Below are 24,984 nucleotides of genomic sequence, written 5' to 3' on the forward strand. Positions count from 1 at the left end.
AGGGTTAATTTTGCCATAAAATGTGGTCAAGAAATCTAAACTGTTTGTGTAAGCCATCAAGAAAGTAGTTGCATTTAGCAGTTTTAATTCATTTAAATAATGTAGATTTGCACGTGGCTGGCTGTGGAGCATGGATGTGCTAATAGCTTATTTAGAAATATTGCTTCAGTATTTAATATGAATCAACTAACAATTCAGCTTTAAACACTGGTGAGTGAACTGCTAAATTCAGCTTTAAACACTGGTGAGTGAACTGCTACCACTAGAGCTGAAAATAGTTGATTTGGTTTCACACACAGAAGATATTTCACTATTAATTTTAGCGCTAGACTTTCAAATGGGGAAAGACTTGTATGCAGGTTGTGAGGATGGCTGTGAAAACTGGTGCTGTGTTTTAATTGAGATTAAGAATTTTGCTTGCATATGTAAAACAAATGTACTAAAAAAGTAAACTCACTGCCACCAAAACTGAAAACAAGGCACTTCGGAAAATATACGCTGATATATAACTGGCTAGAATTTCCTTCATTTTGCAAAGCCACGAGCCACATGCATCAGCTCACCACAAAGTCATTAGGTCTTTTTAAACTCAGATGAAAAACATTAACAAATACCACAAAAGGCTTTAGTATGGCCCCTTTGTTCATTCACATATGGCAGTTTATAACTCCTGCACCACTTGGGTCGTGTGTTTGTTTAAGCTGCCTCCATCAGGCCAGCCCTGAAAGAACAAAAGACATCTTGAGTGATCCTAAGCAGGAAATGGGCTAATCTAAACATGGCTTGTGACACTATAAGTAGAATAGAAAGGGGAGGGATTGATTAGTCATTAATGTCCAATTGACTCCATATGGATGTTGCAATAATAAGGCCTTTTTCAGTGCAGTAGCGGAGTTATTGAATTAGAGGTTTATGTTTCCTCAGGGCTGACCTTAGGGAATTCCCTTTTGGTTCTTCTTGTTGATGTTTTAAAGAGAATGGAGTCTCTTAACAGGAAAAATAGAAGCCTTATCATAACCGAGTGTTGCATGGATGTAGCTAACCTGTGCTACAGTATATTGCCACCTCTTAGTATTTACTTTTCAGAACCCTCGCAGGTGAAATATTTTAGAGCCTATTTAAATATTCCAGTATTTCATGAATCACTCATGTCTTTCTCAGTTTTTTTCCCCCTTTTCATTCACTGACATGCAGCCTATAAGTAATGTTCGGCCCTCAAATCCCAGCTGAATAATATTTGTTTAGCAATTGGAACGAAAGCAGCTTGACAAACAGACACGTCCCTGCAGAACATTTGTGCCACTGTGTGACTACAGGCATCCCTGTCCCAGAGCGAGTCATGTTTCCAAGTGGGTGTTAGTTTTGCCTAGTGATGACAAGACATGGCAGTAATGACAATAGTTCATGAGATGATACCCATTTATTTTGCCTTTCTTGCTGGTAATAAAGAATGAAAAAGTCTTCTGAATATGGATGTGGATGAGGAAGCAAGAGGCAGGCAAGGGGCTCTTGCCTTATAAACAGATAAATGTTATACTAACACTGCTACAAGTCACTTACAGTAAAGTAGTAATTTTTGTAACCTTCTTCAAAATTGAACATTGACCTTAATAACTCAAAATAATAGTTAAATGATTATTCTTGTATTCTAAACTTTTCAACGCTTCTTTTGTCATTCTGTTCTTTCCAGATTTGCATTTTTCTATTTGATTTGAAATACTGCTATATCTTTCATAAAGGCCGCATTTGTCTGTTAAGAGCAGGAAGGGGGACTGCCAAGCTGGTTTTTCATGCTCCCTGTTTTTATGGCATTTCCATGTTTATGAGTAACCCATCTCTAGTAGTAAAAGAGTGACTCCTGTTTGCATGTTCATTAGGTTCTGGTTTCTGCAATGCAAGCTGCTAGCAATACTAGTTGTGTTACCACAGACAGGACCAGATATTTTGGAGGTCGCAATCAGTCTTTTCCAAAGTGGACGAAAACATCATCTCAGCTTAATGAATAACTGATGATAGGAGCTTACTACTAACCAGTCACTTTTACACTAGGAACCTAGAAAGACTGTCTTTATTTCTATATATCCTATCTTGGTATATGTCTGTAGAAGACGGTATGCAGTATATTCTCTAGAGTAGCCAAAGATTCATTATCTGGGGGGAGTCAAAGGAAATGTATCACGTCAAACATAAATCAATGGCCAGCATATGAAGAGTAATTAAGGAATAACTGAGTGACTTATAAAAATCTCTTTATTTTTGCTGTCACTTCTTTTATCTTTTTTTCCTCATCTTTTTCTCAACCTTTTTTTGCTCCTTTCTATCGCGTTTATTATTGTTTGCATTCTGGTAACGTATAAAGGCCCAGTCTGAGGTTTTGTTGTGGTAGATGATGTATAAAATGGAAGGTGAAACCACATCTCATTAAAGACAATAGGATTAACCCTAATGTGGCCAAGATTTCAGGGAACGTGCTAAGATATGGTGCCTGTCCTAAAATTCTTGCCATTATAGAAGGTGAGAAACTCAGATGAAGGCAGGAATAAATAAATAAACAATGTAACAATTGTTACTGTATGTTTCTTAACATTTAATTCATGTGAAAATGTTTATCTTTCCCGTTGATGATCAGATTCTTTTTTCTTGCTGAAGAACAGGGGTTCTTCTTCCCCTGCACTGTCATTAGAGAGCAATCAGTCTCTTTTGGAACAAAAATATTGTTTGGAATTACTTTAATGAAGCTGTAACGTTTTTAGATTCATTCTGTGGTGTTCTTTGACCCAGTATTGTCCCTAGAGTCTACTCTGGAATCCAGCTTCCACAGAGGAGTTGCTTGCCATATATCCACAAAAAGTGATCATTCTCCGCTAGTCTGCTTTTAGTTTTAAATCATCAAAGTCATGACAAGTTGAACAAATGCAAAGCATCTAGGAAGTGAGGCAGTCCACACCCTCAGAAGCTAAAAGTGTCATTTTGAGGACAGCCCCAGCCTTTAGACTGACGTGTAAACTTCTTTGCCAACTAAGCCATTAGGGCAGCCAAACTGTACTGCTTTTGCAATAATTTTTAATTCTGACCAAGCTCTTAATTCTGAAATTCAAAACCTCCTCCTGCGATTGCAGTATGAACAGTAACTAGCAGATATAGAGCATTAGTTGCCATAGAGAGATAATTACTAACTTCCTTCTCTCTTCTCACTCTTCATTAGTAGTACGTTTTTATTTTAACTATTATTTTGGGTTTATTATTTACTAGACTTTCCTGAAACTATTTTCAGAAAGAAGTAAAACACCTACTTCTTTGCAGTTGTATATATCTTTTCTTTAAAAATTTCATGTGTCTCTTTCAGCCTCTGTCAGTACTATAATTATCACAGTAAGAAAAAAATCCATACTTTGTAAAATCTGTTGAAGTTGTTTATATAGGGCACAATACTGTTTAAATATCTGATTGACAGGATGAAGTACCTAAGAACAACCAGTTTGAAAGCTTGTTCTTATGTGTTTCAACTTGTAAGAGCTCACCAAGCATATATGCTTTTTATATGATTAGCACGTCATTTCTAAGCTAAAAAGGTACTGAGACTTTCTGGCTCCCATGGCTAGAATCACATGCTAACAGAAGTATTTTCTTCTAATGCTTTATATGCTGAATGTAATCCTGTAGTTCTGAGATAGTTAGAAGAACATGGAGATTATATTACTTTAGTTATTTGCAGAAATTCATTTTGCAGATGCTTTTGTGATGGCCTATGGGTCAACTTGCAAATATTCCCCCAGAGATCAAGCACAAAGAACATCAACTCTTTGGCTGCTTTTTCAAATCCTTCAAGTATGGACTTGCTTAAAGCAGATACAGCCAGAGCCTCTTGGCCTTCTTGGGATGGTTATAATTTATTACTCTAAGTAAGAATTATTTTCTAACACAACCTTTCTCGGAAAATAGATCATTTATGGTGGGTTTTTTTCTTCTTTTTTTTTTCATTCTATCTACATTACATCCAGATTAAAAAGCTGGCCTATAATCTTGATACCAGTAAAGGTACTCTTTGCCTGCATTAGGATTGAAAGGTCAGGCCAAAATTGTATTAGAAAGGGCTAAAGACAAACTCCTTAGCCATAGTGAATAAGTACCTTTGGGAAAATAAAAGATGGAAAATCACCATATGGATTCAAATATGTCTTGTTTCCTTTGCTGCAAGTAGAGTAGCTGAATAACAAATGACAACTTTTGCATCAATAATAATTTATTTTTTTTAATTTGTCACCAACTTCCTAATCACTCACATACTACTTACAAATTTTATAGTATTATTTTAAAAGATGGAACAACCATTACATGATATATTTGATTTTTCTCAAATTATGTAGCCGTTTGTCTCAATAAATGTTTCAGTGTTGACTTACTATGTTTGTAACTTACTATAGTTTCACAGTAAATATATCCTCTCTCAAGAGATGATATCTTTGATATGCATGTTCCAAGCCTTCTGACAACAATGGATAGAGCCTCATTAACCATACACACCCCTAAACTGGTCCTACATGCAGGTTGCTCAGCAAAGCTAGTGTTCCTTTTTGCAATGAAAAGCTGACTGCAGCTGCAGCCTCTTGTAAATGCTGAACACCTGTAGAATGGTACTTAACTTAGAATAGTATTAAAATAGTTTTGCATCTCACATTTGCCACAAACCTGTCTTCTTTTATGTGCATGCATGTTAGTATACAAATTGCCAAATTGGTGTCAGTTGTAAAGTAACGGCATTGGAGGCATCATAAATTACCATGGTGATCCTTAGGAGAAGACACTGCCATATACGAATGAGTGTTTTGCTCTCAAGGTAATGTATATCTTCATCTGGCCCAGTAGTCAGCATATTGCCCTGTGTTGATGGATATAGTCAGCTTGAAACTACACTACATTTCACTGCACAATAAACATGGCTGTCAACACCATATAAAGCAAAATCAATTTATCCTGTATGGTCAGTGCGTTTTAAATGAAATTAATGTACTGTGGACCTGGTGGCAAAAAGGTAGTGTATTAGTTATGCATCCTCTATTTTAGGACTTTTTTCATGCAAATGTATTTCCTATATAGAATTTTGAAAATGGTATACCTAACATATAGTGTTTTCACACTAAATTAGGAAACATAGTTTTTGCACAATTAAAACTTGTGAGTCAGTCACTGAAATTAGTAAATCTGCAGTGTTTTACTTAGTGTAAAGAACTAATCATATTATGTGGCAAATAAATCCATGTTGGGAGCTGTAATAGTTTACAAAAAAGGAAGCCTATTGCTGTGCTAATTTGCTGTCAAGTACCTTGCTTTTTCAAGGTATTGAATTATATGAACAGTTTGATGAGGCCTAAAACTAAGTATCTCACTCTCCCACTGTAAAGACTTTTTGCCTTTTGTATCTAAGGTATAAGCCTAAAAACATATGTTATGATTACAATTGCAAAAGTTTTTCTGGTAAAAGCATGCCTTATCTAGGCTCAGTTATCTCTTTCTCCTGTATTAACTAGTTCTAGACTTCATACTCAGCTCTGTGAACCCCCATGAAGCTTTGCTGTTTGTCGTCAAGAAGCAGGGCTGGATGCATTCAAAAAAACAGTTAAGGTTAGCATGTACAAATTGAATTGATGGTGTGTAATGACAGGACACTGGGATACATTAAAGCACAGCAGGCATGGAGAAGCTGGAGTGCTTGTTTCCCGTTCTGGAAGCTCCAGGATGCTGTGTGTGTACCTGTTGAAGGCAGACAGTTTTATTACATATATGTGATCGAATGCTCCAAGACACATCTAAAATTCAACTAAAGCAGATGTGACTTTAAAATGTTCAGCTCCAAATATAATCGGATCCATACAACTACCAGCATGTACCTGGTGTACTATATAATTTATTTCATGAAATGTTTGGCATGTGCTTCACTGCTCAAGCAGCAATGTCATTGTAAATTACTTGTGTGAACAGGTCTACGTCAGTTGGGATTCCCAGGCGTAACTTTATGTGAATTTTGTTGAGCATTCAGAACATGTATGCTGTATTAAAGTCCCAAACGGAAACTTTTTCAAATCTCCATACCTTAACTGGAGAAATACCAGTGCAATTTGTTTCCTCACTCAGATGTTGATGCCTTCAGCTGGGTGAGCCTGAGCAATTACACTGAAATCACTGGATATCCTTTCTTTCTCTGTCTCTCTCTCTCAGAGATCTGGCAGCAAAAAGAGAGAGAGAAAAAGAGAATGAGGCTAAAATAAACACAGCACTGAAAGCACTTGCGTAATCCACATAATAATGTTTTGCATCCATCTTGTTTCTTCCTGCCCTGACATTACAGGAAGTAAAGCAATGAATGGCTCTGCAGCTAAACTACAGCAGTATTATTGTTGGCCAACAGGAGGTGCCACTGTGGCTGAAGCTCGAGTCTACCGGGATTCGCGGGGCCGAGCCAGTAGCGAACCGCACATCAAACGACCAATGAATGCTTTCATGGTTTGGGCAAAGGATGAGCGTCGAAAAATTCTCCAAGCCTTCCCTGACATGCACAACTCCAACATTAGCAAAATCCTAGGTAAGTGCAAGACAATGAACAAATCGTGACTGTGACTGAACCAAAACTGAGGGAAGCTTAGAAGGCTCTGCTATAGTAGTGGCAATTGACAGAGGTTAGTTATTTTTGGAGCTGTGGAAAGATGAGGTTATTTATATTGGTGACACAGGCTAGTTACTTCCTTCTTGGATATGCAACTTAACTTATCTAATTTTAGGACATATTTTGTTTGGGAGATGTTCACTGAAATTGGAATTACTGAAACTTATACAAATGAAGATTCATGGATTGTCTTTATTTTCATTCCCTTCCTTTTCCCTTTCTGCCTCTTCCCTAATGCTTTTTATTTTCAATAGCAGTCACAACATGCTTTAAAGACTTAGCAGCGTTCAAAAGGAATGTTTTGTGAAATCTGTTGCAAGAGTGTATCCTGATAAAAGGTCTAATTGCAAGATCCCATTAGAAATCACCTGAACTACAAATCACCTGAATGCAAAATGGAGTACTTGCTGGAGTAATCACTGGGAAAAAATTAATAAAGTACAAAATCAAAATCAAAGGTTTATGTCACAGTGCAGTGTTGAAGAAGGAAACCTGCCACAGTTCAAAAGACATGTATTTGCATACCTGCTCACATGCAAAATTATGTTTGATTCAAAATGTTACAATGTTCAAAAAGCTAAGGAAGCACTAGCATCATACAGTTAAAATATTGCTTAGTTAAAAGACACCATAGTTAATATTTAATTTGTATAGATTGGGACGATCAGGGAATATACCACGGATTATATTTTGCCACTGTGCAAATAAATTGGCTCATTTTTGAGAAATTTTGATTTGCTTTTTAAGACCCCTCCAGAGAATTAGAAACATACGTGAGAATGAGTGGTGAAATGTTAAAACCTATATTTGCTTTCTGAGTCTTTGAAGTGAAAGACAGATTCCAAATATAACTCGTAATAAATAAAAGTAAAAATCAAGTTTCCTCTGTAATAATTTCATTGTAAACTTTGAGTTCAAATACATTCTTACCAAAGTTTGTTGCATGTTAGTTCAATCAGAGGCGAGAATACATAGAAATAAATGTTACTTTGTCCTAAAACTTCCAAAGTCTTACTTAGTAGTTCTCATATTTTTGTCTACTATATAAGTAAGTTATATGAATAGCCTTTCAGTTTTGTATAAAACCTGCACTGTTTCAGTGTTGGCAGCTGTAGGGAATCTATATTATTTGTGTGCATTCTGTGAAAAAACTATTAGGAGCATAGTAACTGTATTCATTAAAATGTAAACTTCCAGCATACATATTTCAGAAGTGCCAGCAATTGAGTGTTTGTTAACCATGGAATTAACCTGTCAGTATCTGCTCTGCCACAAATAAGTCTATGTCCATATAATATCTGTGCAACTTTTCCAGGACAATGAGAAAAGAGACTGAAATATTAGAACTGACACAGAGTATTGCTGGCTACGGATAATATTTATACAACTTTTCCATTTGTTGATGTATGAAAAATCTTGGTAAAAGAATAGCTTCCACCCACATTTACCACAGCTGTAATTGTTTTATTCATCTAAAAGACACCAAAAAGCTATTTTCTGCATTTCTTATCCCCTGGAAAAAAAAATCACTTCTCTATTCAAGTGTTTAGATAGCTCCTTATAAACAATACAAGAGATCTGAATACTTTTTCCTCTTCCTGTGTACGCTGTGTTAATTTTTAAACTTTTTTATTGATGCAGCTTTCAATGAGAGTTTACAGTACCTGAAGTGGTGTATATAATTACAATGTGCTCTCTGTTTTTGGGTTTTTTTAAATATGTTTGTTAAATGTAACTTTCTCAGTGCAGTTCTGTGCATTTATTACATCTGGCCAGAAGATAATATGCATAATAGGATTTAAAATATGGTAAGGTGCCAATATTATGCCAAGCTTATATCAGAAGATTAGTAAATTTAAGATACCCAGACAGCAAGGAATTTTTCATAATTTTGTTGAATCTATAAGGTTTTGATAATTTTTTCCTGCTACCTAGCAAGGTATTAATAACTATTAGTAGGAGTGTATAAACCAAATCCTCATAGAACTATCAAAGCAGCATGTATCCCTAGGCAATGTGTTAAGCTTTTAACAGTAAAAGTACGGCTGTAGACCTTACTTAACCATAACACTGTATGTGGTATTACAAAGGTATAGAATTATTCACAGATTAATGCTCATATTGTAAAAAATTAAATAGTCTGTTTTGCAGCATGAGGCTGAGATTTTGAGAAGTAACAATTGATTTTAAGTGCACCTATTTAATAGAGATTTACATATGTTTGGTCTGCAGCAATACCTGAAAGTCAAGATTCTTTTAAGGTGTCTCAGGTTGTGCATCTCAATATATGTGCTGGCTGATGTAAATTCAAATCAGTTTATTTAATTAACTTATTTAAAATTTGTTTATTATGGCAAGAAGGCATGTTGAAATGTGTACGCGTAAAGCTAAACCTGCTTTACTTGAGCACTCTGATGTTTTGTGTTAATAGGATCTCGCTGGAAGTCCATGTCAAATCAAGAGAAACAACCTTATTATGAAGAGCAGGCACGGCTAAGTAAAATCCACTTAGAAAAGTATCCTAATTACAAATACAAACCTCGACCAAAACGTACCTGCATTGTTGATGGAAAGAAATTGCGTATTGGTGAATACAAACAACTGATGAGGTCTCGAAGACAGGAGATGAGGCAGTTTTTTACCGTAGGGTGAGTACTATTGTTGTAATTGTTTTCAAAGACAGAGCATGCTGCTTGAAAACAAATAGACTTATCTGTTTAAGTCACTGAATAATGTCATTTAGAAGGTAAGGATTTGAACCTGTAAAACCTTATTAAAAACATAAGATATATCATGGAATATGGAGAGAGCTATCAGCTTGCCACTGAATGCTGATGATGAGACTGATTGTGGAATTCTTTAAAGTCAAAAGAAGTTGTTTCCCATTAGCCTGAAAGGTTTGAATCATGTCTTTTGTGAGTTATTAGTAAGCTAATCCATTCTGGGTTAGTAATGACTCCAGGATCATTTCCTAAATTAAGACAAGAACAAAGAGAAAAACACAAAAGATTATTCCAGTGTAGAATAAGGAGTCAGGAGAGGGGGGGAAGGGAGAAGGGGCAGGAATAATAGCAGTTACATTAGGAACACACATGAATGAATGACATCATAGCGTGAGGCTATTAGGAATTTTGTTATATATAGAATTGTGGAAAAAAATATTTTTAAAAAATACATGTTTTAGGAAGAGTCTTTCAAGTAGTGTATAGATAGACTGGGTAGATTTACAACTCGGAATATATGGATCAAAAAGATCCTGGCACAGCTTTAAAAACATTGTGTGTGTTTTAACAGTATTTCACCTAGTCTTCAGCAGAGAAAGCAGCACTATGAAAGATCTACAGGCTAAAGATAACAGAAGTCCAGTAAAACAACTGCACCATAACTGATTTCTCTCTCCTGTTTTTTTGTGAATTAATCGGTGATGCTCAGTGCTCTAACACAATGTTTCTGGTGGTTTACAGAGAGTCTAAAAGCTATCTCCAGTGCCAGCCTTTCCAAATTCACAATGTTCTGCTTATTTCTCTAATCATAATAGTCTCCTTTTGTTGGGTACTTCACTACCGGATAATTGACCTTGATGTCGATTATGTGCCCTCATTTTTGGCTTGGGGTGCAGAACTCCTGTTGCCGTCAATTATTTTGTGGTACAGCCTGCAACAATGTGGGCTCTTTCTTCAATCAGTAAATAGAAGTGTTTCTGATATCTTGAAATAATCTTCCAGTCTATAGTTTTGACATTGTATTTTATTCTTCACTCTAAGGGAAATTGTTTATTAATAGGCTTCCATCAAAATTGTACATAGAACTCTAAATAGAAATCTGTATTCATACAGCACGTCACAAATTATATTCAGATTGAGGGAATGAAACTCTAGCTAATGTCTTCCAAAGCAGATTGACAGACCAAATCACATCTAGACAAGAAATGCAAAAGAAATGCCAAAACAGCAGTCTGAACAATTTGACAATTGTTTGTTAATTCAAAACAGTATTAAGCAGTAGCATTTTACACACTGGAAGTGGTGCCTAAATATGGAGGTGAATATGGAGGGCAGATCTAACAAACTTCTAAAAGTGCCTACTTAAAGAGTGATACTGTGATTTAAAAAAAAATAATGAAAACTATTCAAAATTAAACTGCTGGTGCAACCTAAATGTAACATCTTTGTCATATATCAAACAGTATGATCACAAAGACCATGAGAATGTCATCATTTTCTTGAAAGGATTGGTTCTAATTCATATTTAACCTAAGTCCACTTCACACTGCTCTTATCCATGTTGAAGAAGTTTTAAAGTAAGAGTAAATTACCTTTGTGCACTTCTATAAAGATGCAGTGGACTTTACCGGAAACAATGACTTTTAGTTATGCAGATAATGAAAAAAGGGGTATGAAGTGTAACGGATGCGTTCAATAAAGGTGAAATGAGATCAATGTTGCAGCTCAATACGAATATAAATTTTGATACTGAGGAAACACAGGCTGCAATTTAAAAATATTATTTCATGCTTTTCTGTGACTTCCCACTGTTGCCCCAAATCCTCTTTTTCCCTAAAGAAAAAATTAAAATAAAATTCTTGGAAGAGACCAAGCAAAAAAGGTGAAAAAAACCAGACCAGGACAGCTTTTTTGAACTGAAACATAAAACATGGCGCCATTTATTTCAGCAGAATAGTTTACTGAGTAATAAAAAGCAATATTTCATCCAAATCAGATTATAATTAAGTGAAACACAGTAATTGAGCCCATCAACTTCTTAACCTTACTCTTCCTTGTGTTTAACATAAATATCACATAAAGCATCAGCTGGAACAGTTTTCCTAACTGACCTCGTACACCCATCATTTTTCCACTGTTTTTATGGAACAAACAGCATAAACCGTCCTTGAGAACTCTAAATGGGAGAGTTGAGATGCAGTTTCCTTTTCATAATGAAATAGGAGACAAATGTGCTTTTTAGGATTGAATATACTCTATGTTTACAGTAAATATTTCAGTGCAAGATAGAGAACAAAAGTACAAAATAGACTCCAATGAAATGTGCCAAGTGCTTCAGACTGCTTGAAGTCCTGCTGGTTTTTATTCTTTTTTAAAGAACATACTGATTAAGTTGGGAATGGGTATGCCAAAATGGTAAAAAATTGTCATCACAGAATAAAAAGATAAATAGGAGATGTGTGAAGAGAAAGATAGACCTTCAAAACAGATAGCTAGAGGAAAGTATAAATAGCAAGAAAAATTGTATTCTTTCATATTTGTGTCTGGTATTCTCTTATACCAAATCTACATTTATGACTTAAGCAACCCAGTAAGGGCTAGTTCCTACCAGATCCCCTTAGCTGAGCCATTGGCTAGCATAGAATAATCCTGCCATGTGTACAACTAAAACACCCCCCAGAACATAGAAAGAGTTTTACACTGCTTGAACTTTTAAGATGCAAAAACTTCATACTGCTTACTTCAGTGAGCCGCATTCTTTGATAAACATTGGTTAAGATGCACAAAAGTTGTTTAGAGAATCTCAATATACAAACTATCCAGGCTTTAAAATAAAATAGAGAAATAAGCTAATGAATGGCGAGGTTCTGTTCTGATTTTTGAAGAAAAGCTTCCAAAGAATTGAATGAGAGTGAAGATTTCTTGGAATAAATTGGGCAGGAAATTCATGTTTTTAGATAAATGTTATATATGTGATAGACCAGCACAAAAATCTAGGAACTGGCAAGTATTTTAAAGAACAGAGTGGAACTTAAAATGTGCGTAAGCCTTCTATTGCATCCCTACATGAATGAATTTTGTTCCAAATGAGGCAGATAATATACAGAAATAATTCATGTTTAATGCAGAGTATATTAAAATTTTGTTGTTTTCAATCTAGTGGAAGCTGAATCTGAAGCCAGCTGTGTCCTTAAAATAATTGAGTTATTTTTAATAATAAAATTATTAATGGGTAGTTGTGAACAATAACTTCAGCGTAAGTTAATCCCTGAACAGACTTCAAGTGATTTACAATTTATCTTCAATGGTACTTTTTTTGTAATGCATAAATAAATGTGAAATAACAAATGGATCATATATAAGCCATAAATTCAGACATTTTAAGTTAAGAGTCTGTCTTTTGTTGCCTTGTCTTACAAAAATAATTCAATTCTCAGTCATTTTTACAGTCTAATACACTCTAAATACAAGTATATGATATATATTTTTCTCTGCGAAATGATGTAAGCAGTAACTTTGTGTGTTTTACCAGTGTAAGATGTTTAGAATAAAGCCTTTATAGTGTTTATAACTACTGTACACACATAGTCTGAATGTTGCTAGACTACAGTTTTGAATAAGGCTGTAATATTATACTCCTGTAGCTTGAACTTCAAGTAAGTACACAATGGGTGCTTTTGTGAGATTTACTGTTATTTCATTCCGTATGGGAATGTAAGTTTCAGGGGTGTGTAGCGTATAAGCATTTTCCTTAATGCAATTGATTTTGCTTCAGTCATTTAAAGAGCTGTCAGAAAATAGTTGGGAAGGGATCAGAAAACAATGGTAATTTGCCAATTTAAATGTTTAGCTAGTTTTGCAAAAGTCAGAAGTGGAACATTCTCCAGGAAAATCCTAAGAATATTAATGCCACAAACTTGTGAGCAGGTCAGTTGGTCTAAGAATTTTCATGTTACCTCCTTTTTTATATTTACCTAACTATTTTGGGCCAAATCTTTGGCCCCAGACTGGACAGACATGTTAGCAACGCTGGCAGAGAGAGAGGCAAGCGACCTGTAGTAATTGGCCACATAAGGATTTCTTTGGCAAAGAGGAGATGGTGGAGACAGGAGTGGTTTGAAGTCAGGGTACATAGCCATGCGTCACCATTCCTCACAGATCTGAAGAGATAGGAAGATTAATGTTGGGTTCTGGAAATCTTAACCAGGCAGAAAACATCCTTGCTTTAACCATGTGCAACTAAGCTGAATTGTAACCTGCAGCTTGGAGCAAAGTATGTTTTTATCTCCTCACTCCAAGGTCCTGTGATAGGCAAAACTCCAGTGAGATACAAGGATTAAACATGTGGAATTAAATGTTATAAAAAATACCATTAACATGCATGCCTTTAAGAACTACAAATGAAAGAAAACATAATGGCCAGAGTCATAGGTTAGAAACTCCAACTCTTCCTTTCAGGGAGAGTGGTTAGAATTTAAATAAATGCTCTGATTTCTTCCCCCCTCGCCATCCTATAAAATTTAATTACTTAGAAAATGATAACGCTCATCTCCAGTAACATATGCCATCCATATAGTTTGTGATATCTTGCAATAAGGCTTTCTGGGATGTAATGCAGAAACTTGAGCAGAATTTAGTGACAACCTGATCAGCTCTAAATAATAACAGGGCTCAAGTGAGACGTAGGTGTCCAGTTACTGGGGGTGTGTGGGTGCTCATGTTTAAGTGCTAGCAAATTTTTGCTAGCAAATGGGTAGCAGTTTGAGACACTTCCCATTTAGGTGGTACAGTTACCACGTTTACAGTTCCACGGTGAGATGTAGGTAATTTAAAGCTCACAGTTATTACCCACCCAGCAGCAGGCATGCACACCACGTCTGATTTTGGTTTAACATGTAAAGAAGAACTGCATTTATGAATGACAATTTCAGTAAGCTTTTAACTTTCCCAGTTAGATTCATTCTATAGTTAGCCATGCATTTGGTGCATTCTCAGGTAAAAGGTATCTCTCTATGCTCAGATGACCTGCTCCCTTCATACTTTGAAATGGGTGGTACTTGGACAAATATACCCTGTCCCATTGAAATGTGGATATGCAAAAGAGTTTTGCTGACTTGATAAACATTTGAAAGAATATCTGAATTTCTTAACTTAGTCTGTCCTTTAGGGTTTAACACTGACAACCATCATTTTATCAAGACACCTCACAGCCCTGTCCAAAACAGATTTTTTTCCTTCTTGCTGCTTGTAAGAAGGCAATTTGCTTCTAAAAAAATGCACACTTTTGGGGGGGGAGGGGTAGGGGTGGATATTAGGGTTCTGATCCTTAGTGTCATCTATAACACAAGAGCAGCTTGCACTCTATCAGTCTTTGAGTATATTCTACAGCTCTTCTAATAAGAGCTGTAAAAACAACTTTTCTCAAAACATCTCTTGGCATTAATGCTGTGTGGTGTTCTTTGATGAACGATTGGGAATGCTTTGTTTTGTGAATTTATTTATTCTAAGAAATATCGGAAAAAGATTAGTACAGCAGTTGTTAGATGGGCAGATTAGAGATAATTAAGTGTGTATGGCCTGGTGACAACTATGTAGAATTTTGCTGTGAACATGTGTGGGTTTCTTTTTCCTTTGCTTGTGGAAACAGTCATTAATGTGAACATTTTCTGTGTCTAAAAGTTGTGGAGGAGGTACATGTGGGTTTTTAACAGTAATAGTTTATACTCCTGACAACATGCAATCCTAAAACAGAAATGTTCCCATGTGAGGTAGGTGTTCAATTTTATGGATAAAGTATTGAAAGATGTTTGCAGAAAATCACTTGCAAGCAAATACATTGGCCGAAAATTGTTTTCACAGAACATTTATCAGACCATTTAAAAAGTGAAAATTTAGTGAAAAATCCCTAGCTGTTTGTAAATCATCTGCAAATCATCATTTGCAAACAGGAGTATAATGACTGTGTCAAATGAATTACTGCGATGTTTTTGCTCGCTGCTAGCCAGGTGTACCATACTTATACAACAGATGTTTGAATTTCTCAAGCTGTGCAGAGGCTTTAAGAGTCAGGCTAGCAGCACCAGCAATGACAGTACTACATGCTATTTTAATACTATCTTACACAGCGTGTTCATGATTTGACTGTCTGCATTGGTTCCCAAACTTGAAGGACTTTGGTTTCCCAGTAACTCTGTAGTGTGATATTTATCAAAATTAGAGTTTGATCAATGAACAATAAAGACTCAACGTTTAGGGTCTTGTAAATAAGCTTTACATTATTCTGTGTATTGATTTAGCCAATGATTAAGGACTTGTGAGAGGCTGGTTTATGGAATATCCTTTTGAATGTTAGCATAGAATGACACAGTGGTCAAGAAGTTACAGATTCGTTCGACTATTCAAACACATTTGACACTTTCTCCTGCTAAAATTATATAATAGTTCTCTAATACTTGGTCAATATTGCTCTAAAGAAGGTTGGAAATACATTGAAATATATGATTCTTTAGACAGATTATGAAAATAGGCATGTATGTTCAATAACTAGTCAGTACTAAAACAGCATCTTCCAGGGCACTTAGATATTTCTGGTACTGGAGTATATTCATTCAGTGTTACATCTAAAGTACGATGGAGATTCTCTTCCTTCAGACAAGTTACATCTCTTCTTTTTCTCTTAGCTTTACTAAAGGTAATGATCCAGAAATAATATGCGAATATTTGTATGAGTATTTTAATACAGAAAGTATGTTATTAGTTAATTACCCCAAATGTAAGAAGTGGATTTAATTAATTTGTAGCCAGTAAGTGCTTGACCATGGAATGGGTTCAGCAACCTGACCTGTACTCAGCAAAGCATTTGAATATACATACATCACTGTAAGAAGAGACATTGCATCACTTAGTACAACTATGTACATGCTTACAGTAAAGCTTGTGTTGAATTGCTTGACTGGCAGTGATATAAGCCTATTTTAGTTGAAGTGAGGTATTGCTCCAGTATGCTTAAAATCACATACACATGAAAAAGACATTATGTAGTGCAAAGTTAGATATCAGAAGGCAAGATGTGTCAAAAGTAGAGGTAGTGCACCTTAATTGAGTCTTCCCATGTATTTACATTGTCACAATAGATCAGATCTGACATTGGGTCCTCAGGAGGAAGCCTTAATTTCTGTAGACTGTCCATTACCATAGAAAAAAGAGCACTTGTTCTTTTTTTTTAGAGTACTTTGCTTCAAAAACTGTCTTACACATTAAATCCTGAAGAACAAATGGCATTCTGATTGTGGATTTAAACAAAAATCAAAAGCCAGCAATGAAATATCAAAAATATTTCTAAGTGACGTAGGAGTCTACCTAGCACTTAAATAGTAAATTACATACTTACAGTTAGACAATGTTACTTAGTCACCTGTCTGTCATTTTAGGTACTTACAGGTAATCTTGAGGTCCCCTCATTAACAGAAGTTCTTGTCAGGAGCTTGGAGGATGTAGATTTTGGATACATGATGTCTACAGTAGCAGTTAGGCATCACACAGGTGCCTGAAGCCTTTTGATGATCTCTGTCCAAGTGCTAGTTTGCAGTATGGTTTAAACAAACATATACAATACATAAAAGAATCAATGTCTGGTAGTTACTAAACAGTTTACTCTCTAGTTGTCCTTGGGGGGAGCTAAGATGAACCAATACCATACGGGGCCAGACTGTGAACCTCAGAGGAATGCATGCAGCCTGTCTAGGAAACCACATGGTTTTCTTTCATTTGGACTTGCAGAAGGTCTTCCCTCTTCTGAACACAGGAAATCATGTTCCCCTCTTGTTTTTCCTTCCAGACAACAGCCTCAAATTCCAATCACCACGGGAACGGGGGTTGTCTATCCTGGTGCTATTACCATGGCGACTACCACGCCATCACCTCAGATGACATCAGATTGCTCGAGCACCTCTGCGAGCCCTGAGCCCAGCATCCCCGTCATTCAGAGCACTTATGGTATGAAGACGGACAGCGGAAGCCTTGCTGGAAATGAAATGATAAATGGAGAGGATGAAATAGAAATGTACGAGGACTATGAGGATGATCCCAAATCAGACTATAGTAGTGAAAACGAAGCCCATGAGGCAGTCAGTGCCAACTGAGGAGTGTTCACAGAATTAAAGTACTCAGACTCATTTGGGGTTTTTGGGGTTTTTTTTGAACAAAAGTTCTTAAAAGAGCCTGCATGCATGTGTGGCTCCTACAGTTACATCAGCAGAATGGTCTTAAATGTTTCTTAACGTGTGAGACAGATTGTTTCCCTAATTTTTCATGAACTTGGGTTTTTTGTTTTTGTTTTTTTTTTTAATTTAGATGAAGACATATACTAAGTATCAGACATCAGGACTTGAAATCTTATATGAATCAATAGCTGTCTTACAAGTCTTACCTTTTGTCTTTTTCCTTTTGGATGCTGATAAAGGTTTAAGTTACTGTTTTAGATGGGGGTTATACATTCTCACTCAGGTATGCTGTGCCAGCCTACAGGTTGTGAATGTGTTTTTATTCTGGATTATTTTAGAAAACAAAAACTGCAGATTTCATATAGTGAAACAGAACAAGTCCGCAAGTGTGCACATCTGTGCATCATAGCTTGTCTTTAAAAAATAGTCTCTGAATTCCATTTTTTTCCATATGTATAGCTGAACTTCTGATGTGCCAAACTTTTCATAACTTTTGAATCTTAACATTTAAAAAAAAAGTCTTAAAGGAGACACTGTAAAGTCTTAGACAATCCTTTGGCATCTTAAAAAAATTATATATAAAACCTAATTTTTTCCAGAATATGGTAAAGTACTCAGGAATCTGGAGACAGGATATTCTTAAGTAGTGAACATGGTTGCCATAGTGCATGTGCCCAATTGCTTTTGCCTCTTGATGTGCCATTAGTGTGAAATTTTAAGTAAGCACAAAAGAGCGATCACCAGCTATGGACGGGCCTGTCTTAGCAGTGTGAGGCCACCTCTGATTACATTCTCTACCCCTTTGCTTTTAACCCTTGCATTCAGTCTTAACACATTTTCTCTTAAATAATTTATTCATTCCAGAATGTCAAGGGTCCAAATACTTAATATTTATTTTTAAAAGTACTGTTGGTGGCATTACACTTACAATTCCTTACTGATATTTTAAAGAACCCCTTCTTTCTCCTCCCCTAAATTACACAGGTATATGACAATAAAAGTGCACCTGCTACTAAAATGAACATGACATTTATGAATGAGAAATTCAGTTGTTCCTGTAACACTGTATGTTCAAGGAGCTCTTGGAAACACTCTGCTTTATGTAATGCAAAATAAAGTGAGTACTTTTATATGTACATACAGTACAAGTATTCCTAAAAAATTGTGTTGCTAGTTATAAACCTCTATACTTAGACAGCAAAGGCAGATGTAAAATCCAAACTGCATGTAGAGTCCACCATGATGAATTTTTAGGGCCTGTAGAATCCTGCAGTGAATCATGGCTCCGTACATCATGTTCCTGTTGTCACCTGAAGGAACTGTTTGCTATCTTAAGTATTTATGCAGTGATTTATATGGGAGACTCCTAGTGGGGGAGGGAAAGCCACACAAATATCTGACTTGCAAAGCTGGGAAAATGGTGCATCAAAAATATTTATTGAATGTTAGTTATGTGGGAATGTGAGCCAGATCTTGATAAATGCTTGTCAAGTGCTTTGGGATCTTTGGATGTAAGGTGCTATAGAAACTAAAATTTGTATTACTACTAGAAACAATGCAATTGCTAGAGAAAATTCTGGGAAATATACAAGAGAGAAATATTCAAAGATTGTGAATTTATGACATTTCAGAGACAGAGAAGAAATTGCCTTTATTTTTTTCCCTCACACTCCACTCCTGTGGAGTATATATACATCACTGTATATATATGCAGATCCAATGGGCCTGATGGATACATGTGCTGAAGCTCCTCAACTCCCTCAGCTTTTATTTCAAATTGGATATGTTCAGGACATTGGTGATAAATTCAGACTCAGGCTGAGAGGTATGAGTGGGCCTAGAGCAGCTCCTCTTGAAGTCTGTGGGAATCTTCCCACAGAGCTGAACGGGCTTTGTCTAGGGCCCAGACAATGAAAGAAGTATAGTGTTAATGCTGGCTATCCTCGTGCTATCATCCTATCTTGCAGAAATTAATATGAGGTGCAATGACAAGATGCTGTATCAGGAGCAGTCATTTTCCTCATGGCCCCACTAATACCTATTTGAGCAGAGATAGCCATTGTTGCCACTGTAGGAATCACGTTTAAATGTGCGAGAACAACCCCCAGGACAAAGAACATTGTTCAATTTACAGGACAATTTATAAAGATAGTGGCATAGAAACACAATGGTCAAATTTCTCTGACCATTTTGTAATTTGGAACAAAATGCTATATTTTTAATATTTATTTAAATGTGTTCTGAATCCATGTCTAATAAGCAATAAACTGGTCTAGCCAAGACTTTAAAGGCATATGCTGTGTCGTTAGCTGGTGAGCGCCCTCTTTAAGCTGGCTAAGGTACTGATAGAAAGTGTTTTTTGTTCTTATAATTGCTTGGGAATTTGAACTGTTTTTAATACATTCAGCTCAGATTGGGGGGAGGATACCATTATTTCCTAAAAAAATGACTATTTATTAATGTTTTACATAATTCTCCAGTTAGAAGTATCTCTCCCTCCCCCCATGTCACTTTCTTTCTCTCTTGCTCTCTTTTTCTTCTGGCTTTGTTGCATAGGTAGAATGCTGTATTGTTAGCATTGTATTTTATGTAATTATTTTTTTGCACAAAGGCAAACATTTAGATTAGTTGGTTAATTTTTTTAAATTTTATGACCATGCCAAAATAATATTCTGCAGGCTTGTGGAGAACAAAGGACTGTTCTTTAGGACTGAAACTTGATTTTGCTTGTAGTACAAAAAAACACACACTCACAGATGTTGTTTCGTAAGTGTTATAAGCACTGGATATAAATGGTATTTTTTATCACTTCTGACTAATGTGAAACTGTTGTACGAAAACTACATGAACAAAAGTCATCTGTTTCGACTCGTGTGGGCCTGCCTCACAGTTGCCGGATTTGAGTCATTTTTATGTCTTGTTATTTCATTTATTTATGCAAAATAAATGTATGTATGAACACTTTGTTTGAGCTCCAGCCCTGCCTCAATGCTGATGCTCTGTATGTTAAAGCCACATTCTTGAAAATGACTGGCTGTTCAGGAATCGCCAGCTGGTAAAAATTGCATTTATTGGCTGGGGGAGTGGGAGGAACATATTTGAATCTGAATTGTGCATATGAGCATTTTATTCTATTTATTAGCCGACATTGGCTCTAAAATGTCAGTAGAAATCAAGGAAGGACAATCATAAGGATAAAAACCAACATTTTTACTTTATTATTCGGAGCTCAAAACAAAGTTTTTGATGAATTTACCATCTCATTTTAGAATTTTTTTAAATTGTGTAAATATAACATAGGAAATAGAATTTTATTTTTTGTTCATGGATACTTAGTGAAGTATAAGTTATGTATTTACTTTTGTTCTATATCAGTGTATGTTGGTCCATATTAAATGCTGACAAGTCACTGTACCTCATGTAGATGCTGAATTTACACCCGCAGTGTGAGCGCAGTATTGTGGACCTGTAGCTGGGACAGCAAGATGCCTCACTTGTGCTCTCACTGATTTTTAATAGCATATTCCACAAACACAGAATACTTTCTTCTTTTTTAGAAAGTTGATACATTAAACATACCAAATTTTGGATACATTTGATAGGAAACACAGTTAGTCTTCTGAATCCAAGTAAAACTGATCAGATATTTTACTTCTTAACAAGAATGGCATTTGGAAGTCAAAAGCATATCCCTGGAAAGATTATTATGACTAAGATGGCCCTTGCAATGCAGTCAAGACTTAATATCAAACCTTTATTTTCTACATTCATTAAATCATGTTATTGTCATATTAGGCTATAATACCAGGGGAAATTGTTCACACAATACACAAAGAGGACTTGTGGAATTGTTTTTTAAGCATAGTGTTTGAGCCCCCCTTAATAACTCTGACTGAAAAAAATAACAACTCCATTCAGGTAATGAACAAATATAGTAATACTATTTTCTCTGTGAACAGACAGTTTATTTAATTAACAGATACAATATATTTTCTTTTTGGAAAATTATAAAATACTTATTTTCAAGAGAAGAACACTCCCGAAACAGTCTGATACCAGCTAGAATAGTTCACTTCATACTTCATAAAAATGGAAGACAACAGTCTTAATGGAAACAGAATTGCTTTCCAGGGTTCAGGTTTACATGGAGAAATGACTCTGACGAAGTGGCCCAATTGTGGTCTGCCTGTATGTTTGGGCATCACCATTTAGCTTGCGAAACTGCCTGCTGAGAATACTTGGGATCACGATGTGCTCCTAAATCAGTGTACTCAGGAGCAGCATGAGGCAGGGGGAGGGCACAAGATGGGATTGCTCCAGGATGGGAATGCAAAACAAACAGCAGCATTAGTCACAATAAATACGATACCCTGTGCAAAGTGTACAGCAGTCAGCTGTGGGCAGTTCCTGCTTTGAGTACAAACACAACCACCTCCCAATGCAATCTAAAACATAGTCCTCTCTCTGGGTGGGCTTTCTGGTTTTGTTTTTTGGTCATATCAAAGGCATGGCATTGCAAAATCATTTCCTAGCAAAACATACTACAAGATTAACACCCCCATCCTCCCCCAGCAAAACATTTATCTACCTGCTTAATATTAAGCATGTTAGTATTTCCATGGCGGTCATGAGGACCAGTAAAGCGTTGGTGTTAAGCGGGGCAAACTTTGCTGAGCCAGGGCCACAGTGCGAACAACTGCATTGGAGATGCAGCCAGCAGAATGTATGATAGCGTTCTTCATGTTTTTATGAGAAGTTAATGAACGGGCTTGGACCCTTGGTGTTTTGCATGCTTTTTTAAGATTCAAGTTGGCACTTAAGCATGTTCTTTTAAAAGAATAATACTATATGACCTCATTTTATCTTTTACAAAACACTCTTTTTCCTTTAAAAAAAACTTCCCCCAAACCTTTTTTTTAATATAACCCATTAATATCTGTGATTTTTCTCAGCTCAAACTACATTTTTGATATACTGTAATGTCCTGCTACAGAAGGAAAAAAATGTATATGCAAATATATTTCATTTTAATCCATCGCCCTTTTTTAACTACCAGATTTGTTGGAAATGGTGACAAAGAAGTATTCTGAGATTTCACACGCTGGGTAAAAAGGGGGTGGGGTGGGGTGAACTGGGCTAAAGGAAAACTTATCAAATTGGTATTTATGGCAATATGAAAGCTATAAAGCAACTTAGTGACATGGCTTGCTTTGTAATTTCCGCTTTCTAAAAACCACAAGTGAGGTCCTTGGTGCTCTTGGAGTATGGGGAATGTGCAAATATTTAACTGTTTGTATGCTGCACATTGCAGACCTGCTAGTGTGCATTCTCCGTTTGTCTTCCTTTGTCATTTGTGTTTTGCTTTCTAGAAAGCAACGTTTTTTTTCTTGTACCCTTCTTCAGCTTGTAGCAAACTAGAATGCTTAGCATTTATGTTCATTCATTATTGTATTTCCCATGTAAAAATTTTTTTATTACATTAAGACAAGCTTATAAGCTGTTACTACATAACTTATCTTACTGTAACTCTTATTTCCTGACATTGTAATTTGTTTGTGATGTATATTGTGAGATTGTACTCTATGTTAATTTAATCAGCACAATTCACTGACATGCTGGACTGACATGCTAGCTGCTGTTTCAAATTGTAAAGTTTGTGTAGAGCTGTTGGGACAACTGAGACTCTCTTGTCAAGGTACTATGCTTTGATTCCTATAGCAACACTGTGGGTGCAGCTCTTAATGGCGAGGGCTGCTTGTTGGACACCCACTGGCTAACTTAATGGGCAGGTTTTCTTTGTAGAAATTCTATATACAATGCAGGTACCTACCTGGGCCCATGGCCGGTAATTATTTGGGCGTTTAGAGGAAAAACTAGTGTCTATTGCTGCTTTGAATATGTTTTAAAGTCTGAAAATGTAAATAGTTTATCAAAAAAATCTTGTACAGTCCAGTGTAAAGTTTTTAAATGAACTTAAAGGTTGCCATCACATCTCACACTCTCCTCTTGATACAGTAAAAAAAAAAAAGAAAGAAAAAAGTTTGCTAAGGATACCGATTTAAAAAAAATAATCTGTTCTCAGTTTAAAAAAGAGAATAGTTATTCTTAGCTCTGCTTCATTGCATAAACAGACTTCTTGGATTTTGTTGTGCAGTATTGACGTGAGGTAAATTAAATATTAAATAATCTTTCAGTGGTACTTTTAAGAGTCTTCTCCTCCTCTGCCTCAGTTATTAATGGAAAAGACAAAATTGAAAGACACTGTCCATATACAGTATGTTCTGGTGTACGTTGGCACCTTACCTACGTGTTTCGGGTGGGGGGGGATTTTTTTTTTTTTTTTTTTTTGCACAAGGTGCTTTCCTGATATGTTAAACATGTCATCCTTGGGTGATACAGTATATGCCATGATAGGGGTTTAGACCCCTCAGGGGAGTGTCTATAAGACTGCCTATTTATGCTCATTTACCTCAAGACTGTCCTCTCTACCCTTAATCTATTCACCATCACTCCATCTTTTGTACTGCTGTTGACACTTACAAATTAAAGATAAATTTTGTTTTATGAGATGTGTGTGTGACCTCTTCTATGCATCCCTTATTATTCCTTTGAAGTTAGCATTAAAGATTGACCATGATGAGTTGATGGACAGGAAAATGCAACTAGGCCTGTTCAGCTGGCCTCCTTTAAATTTAGCAACTAAATCTTCCAGCTCTTAGGTTTCCCCCATGCCTTTCCATTCTACAAAGGCATTTATCAGCCTCTGAAATCCATTAACACCATATGCTGTAAAAGACATGCATGAAAACCAACCTAATTTGATAATATTCACTGGGTACCGTCAATTTTGTAAGCGGGAAGTGCTGTTAGTAGCAACATAATCTCAGAAGGATTTTTATTGAGTAGAATGAGACAAAACGGTTCTCATGTTTCTTCTTTCTTTGCCTTCCCCTTTTCCGCTGCATATAACATTAAACAAACTAACCAAAGTTGACAACAAAAAACCCTATAGTTGCCATATTGCCATGTCTGTAAACTTCTGCCATTTGAGTATTATGATTGGCTTTTGACTTAGTAATTAGTCATGGTTCTCATAGGAAAAGAATAAATTACATTGAAGTGTACTGTACTGTAATGTAACAGAACATTTTGATTGTGCATTACATCAGATTTCAGCCTAGTTTCAGTTATTGCACAAACCACCCTGAAACATCTAAGTGGGAAAGAATCCTTACTTCCCTGGAGAGAGCATCATACATGAAATTATTAAAAATGACATACTGCATTATGAATCTACGTGATGAAATACTTCAGGGTCAAAAGTGGATGTAATGAAGTTGCTGACCAACATGTTATAATGGATAAATACATAAATATT

The 24,984-nt window shown here is 36.0% G+C and overlaps 1 protein-coding gene across 6 annotated transcripts in view; it reads left to right on the plus strand.

Moving 5' to 3' along the window:
- SOX6 (SRY (sex determining region Y)-box 6) overlaps positions 1 to 21,020 on the plus strand; it is a 375,092-nt gene extending 354,072 nt beyond the window's left edge. For 5 of the 6 annotated variants that reach the window (XM_009328553.1, XM_009328559.1, XM_009328557.1 and 2 more), the window contains 3 exons: positions 6,347 to 6,580; positions 9,093 to 9,309; positions 17,222 to 21,020. In XM_009328553.1, the coding sequence (XP_009326828.1) occupies positions 6,347 to 6,580; positions 9,093 to 9,309; positions 17,222 to 17,525 (755 nt within the window). In that variant the 3' untranslated portion in view covers positions 17,526 to 21,020. The remainder of the gene's footprint in view (positions 1 to 6,346; positions 6,581 to 9,092; positions 9,310 to 17,221) is intronic. The other variant, XM_009328554.1, reaches the window with a different exon arrangement.
- The last annotated feature ends 3,964 nt before the right edge of the window (positions 21,021 to 24,984 follow it).

The sequence above is a fragment of the Pygoscelis adeliae genome, unplaced genomic scaffold (genome assembly GCF_000699105.1).
Source record: "Pygoscelis adeliae isolate BGI_AS28 unplaced genomic scaffold, ASM69910v1 Scaffold166, whole genome shotgun sequence".
Lineage (NCBI taxonomy): Eukaryota > Metazoa > Chordata > Aves > Sphenisciformes > Spheniscidae > Pygoscelis > Pygoscelis adeliae.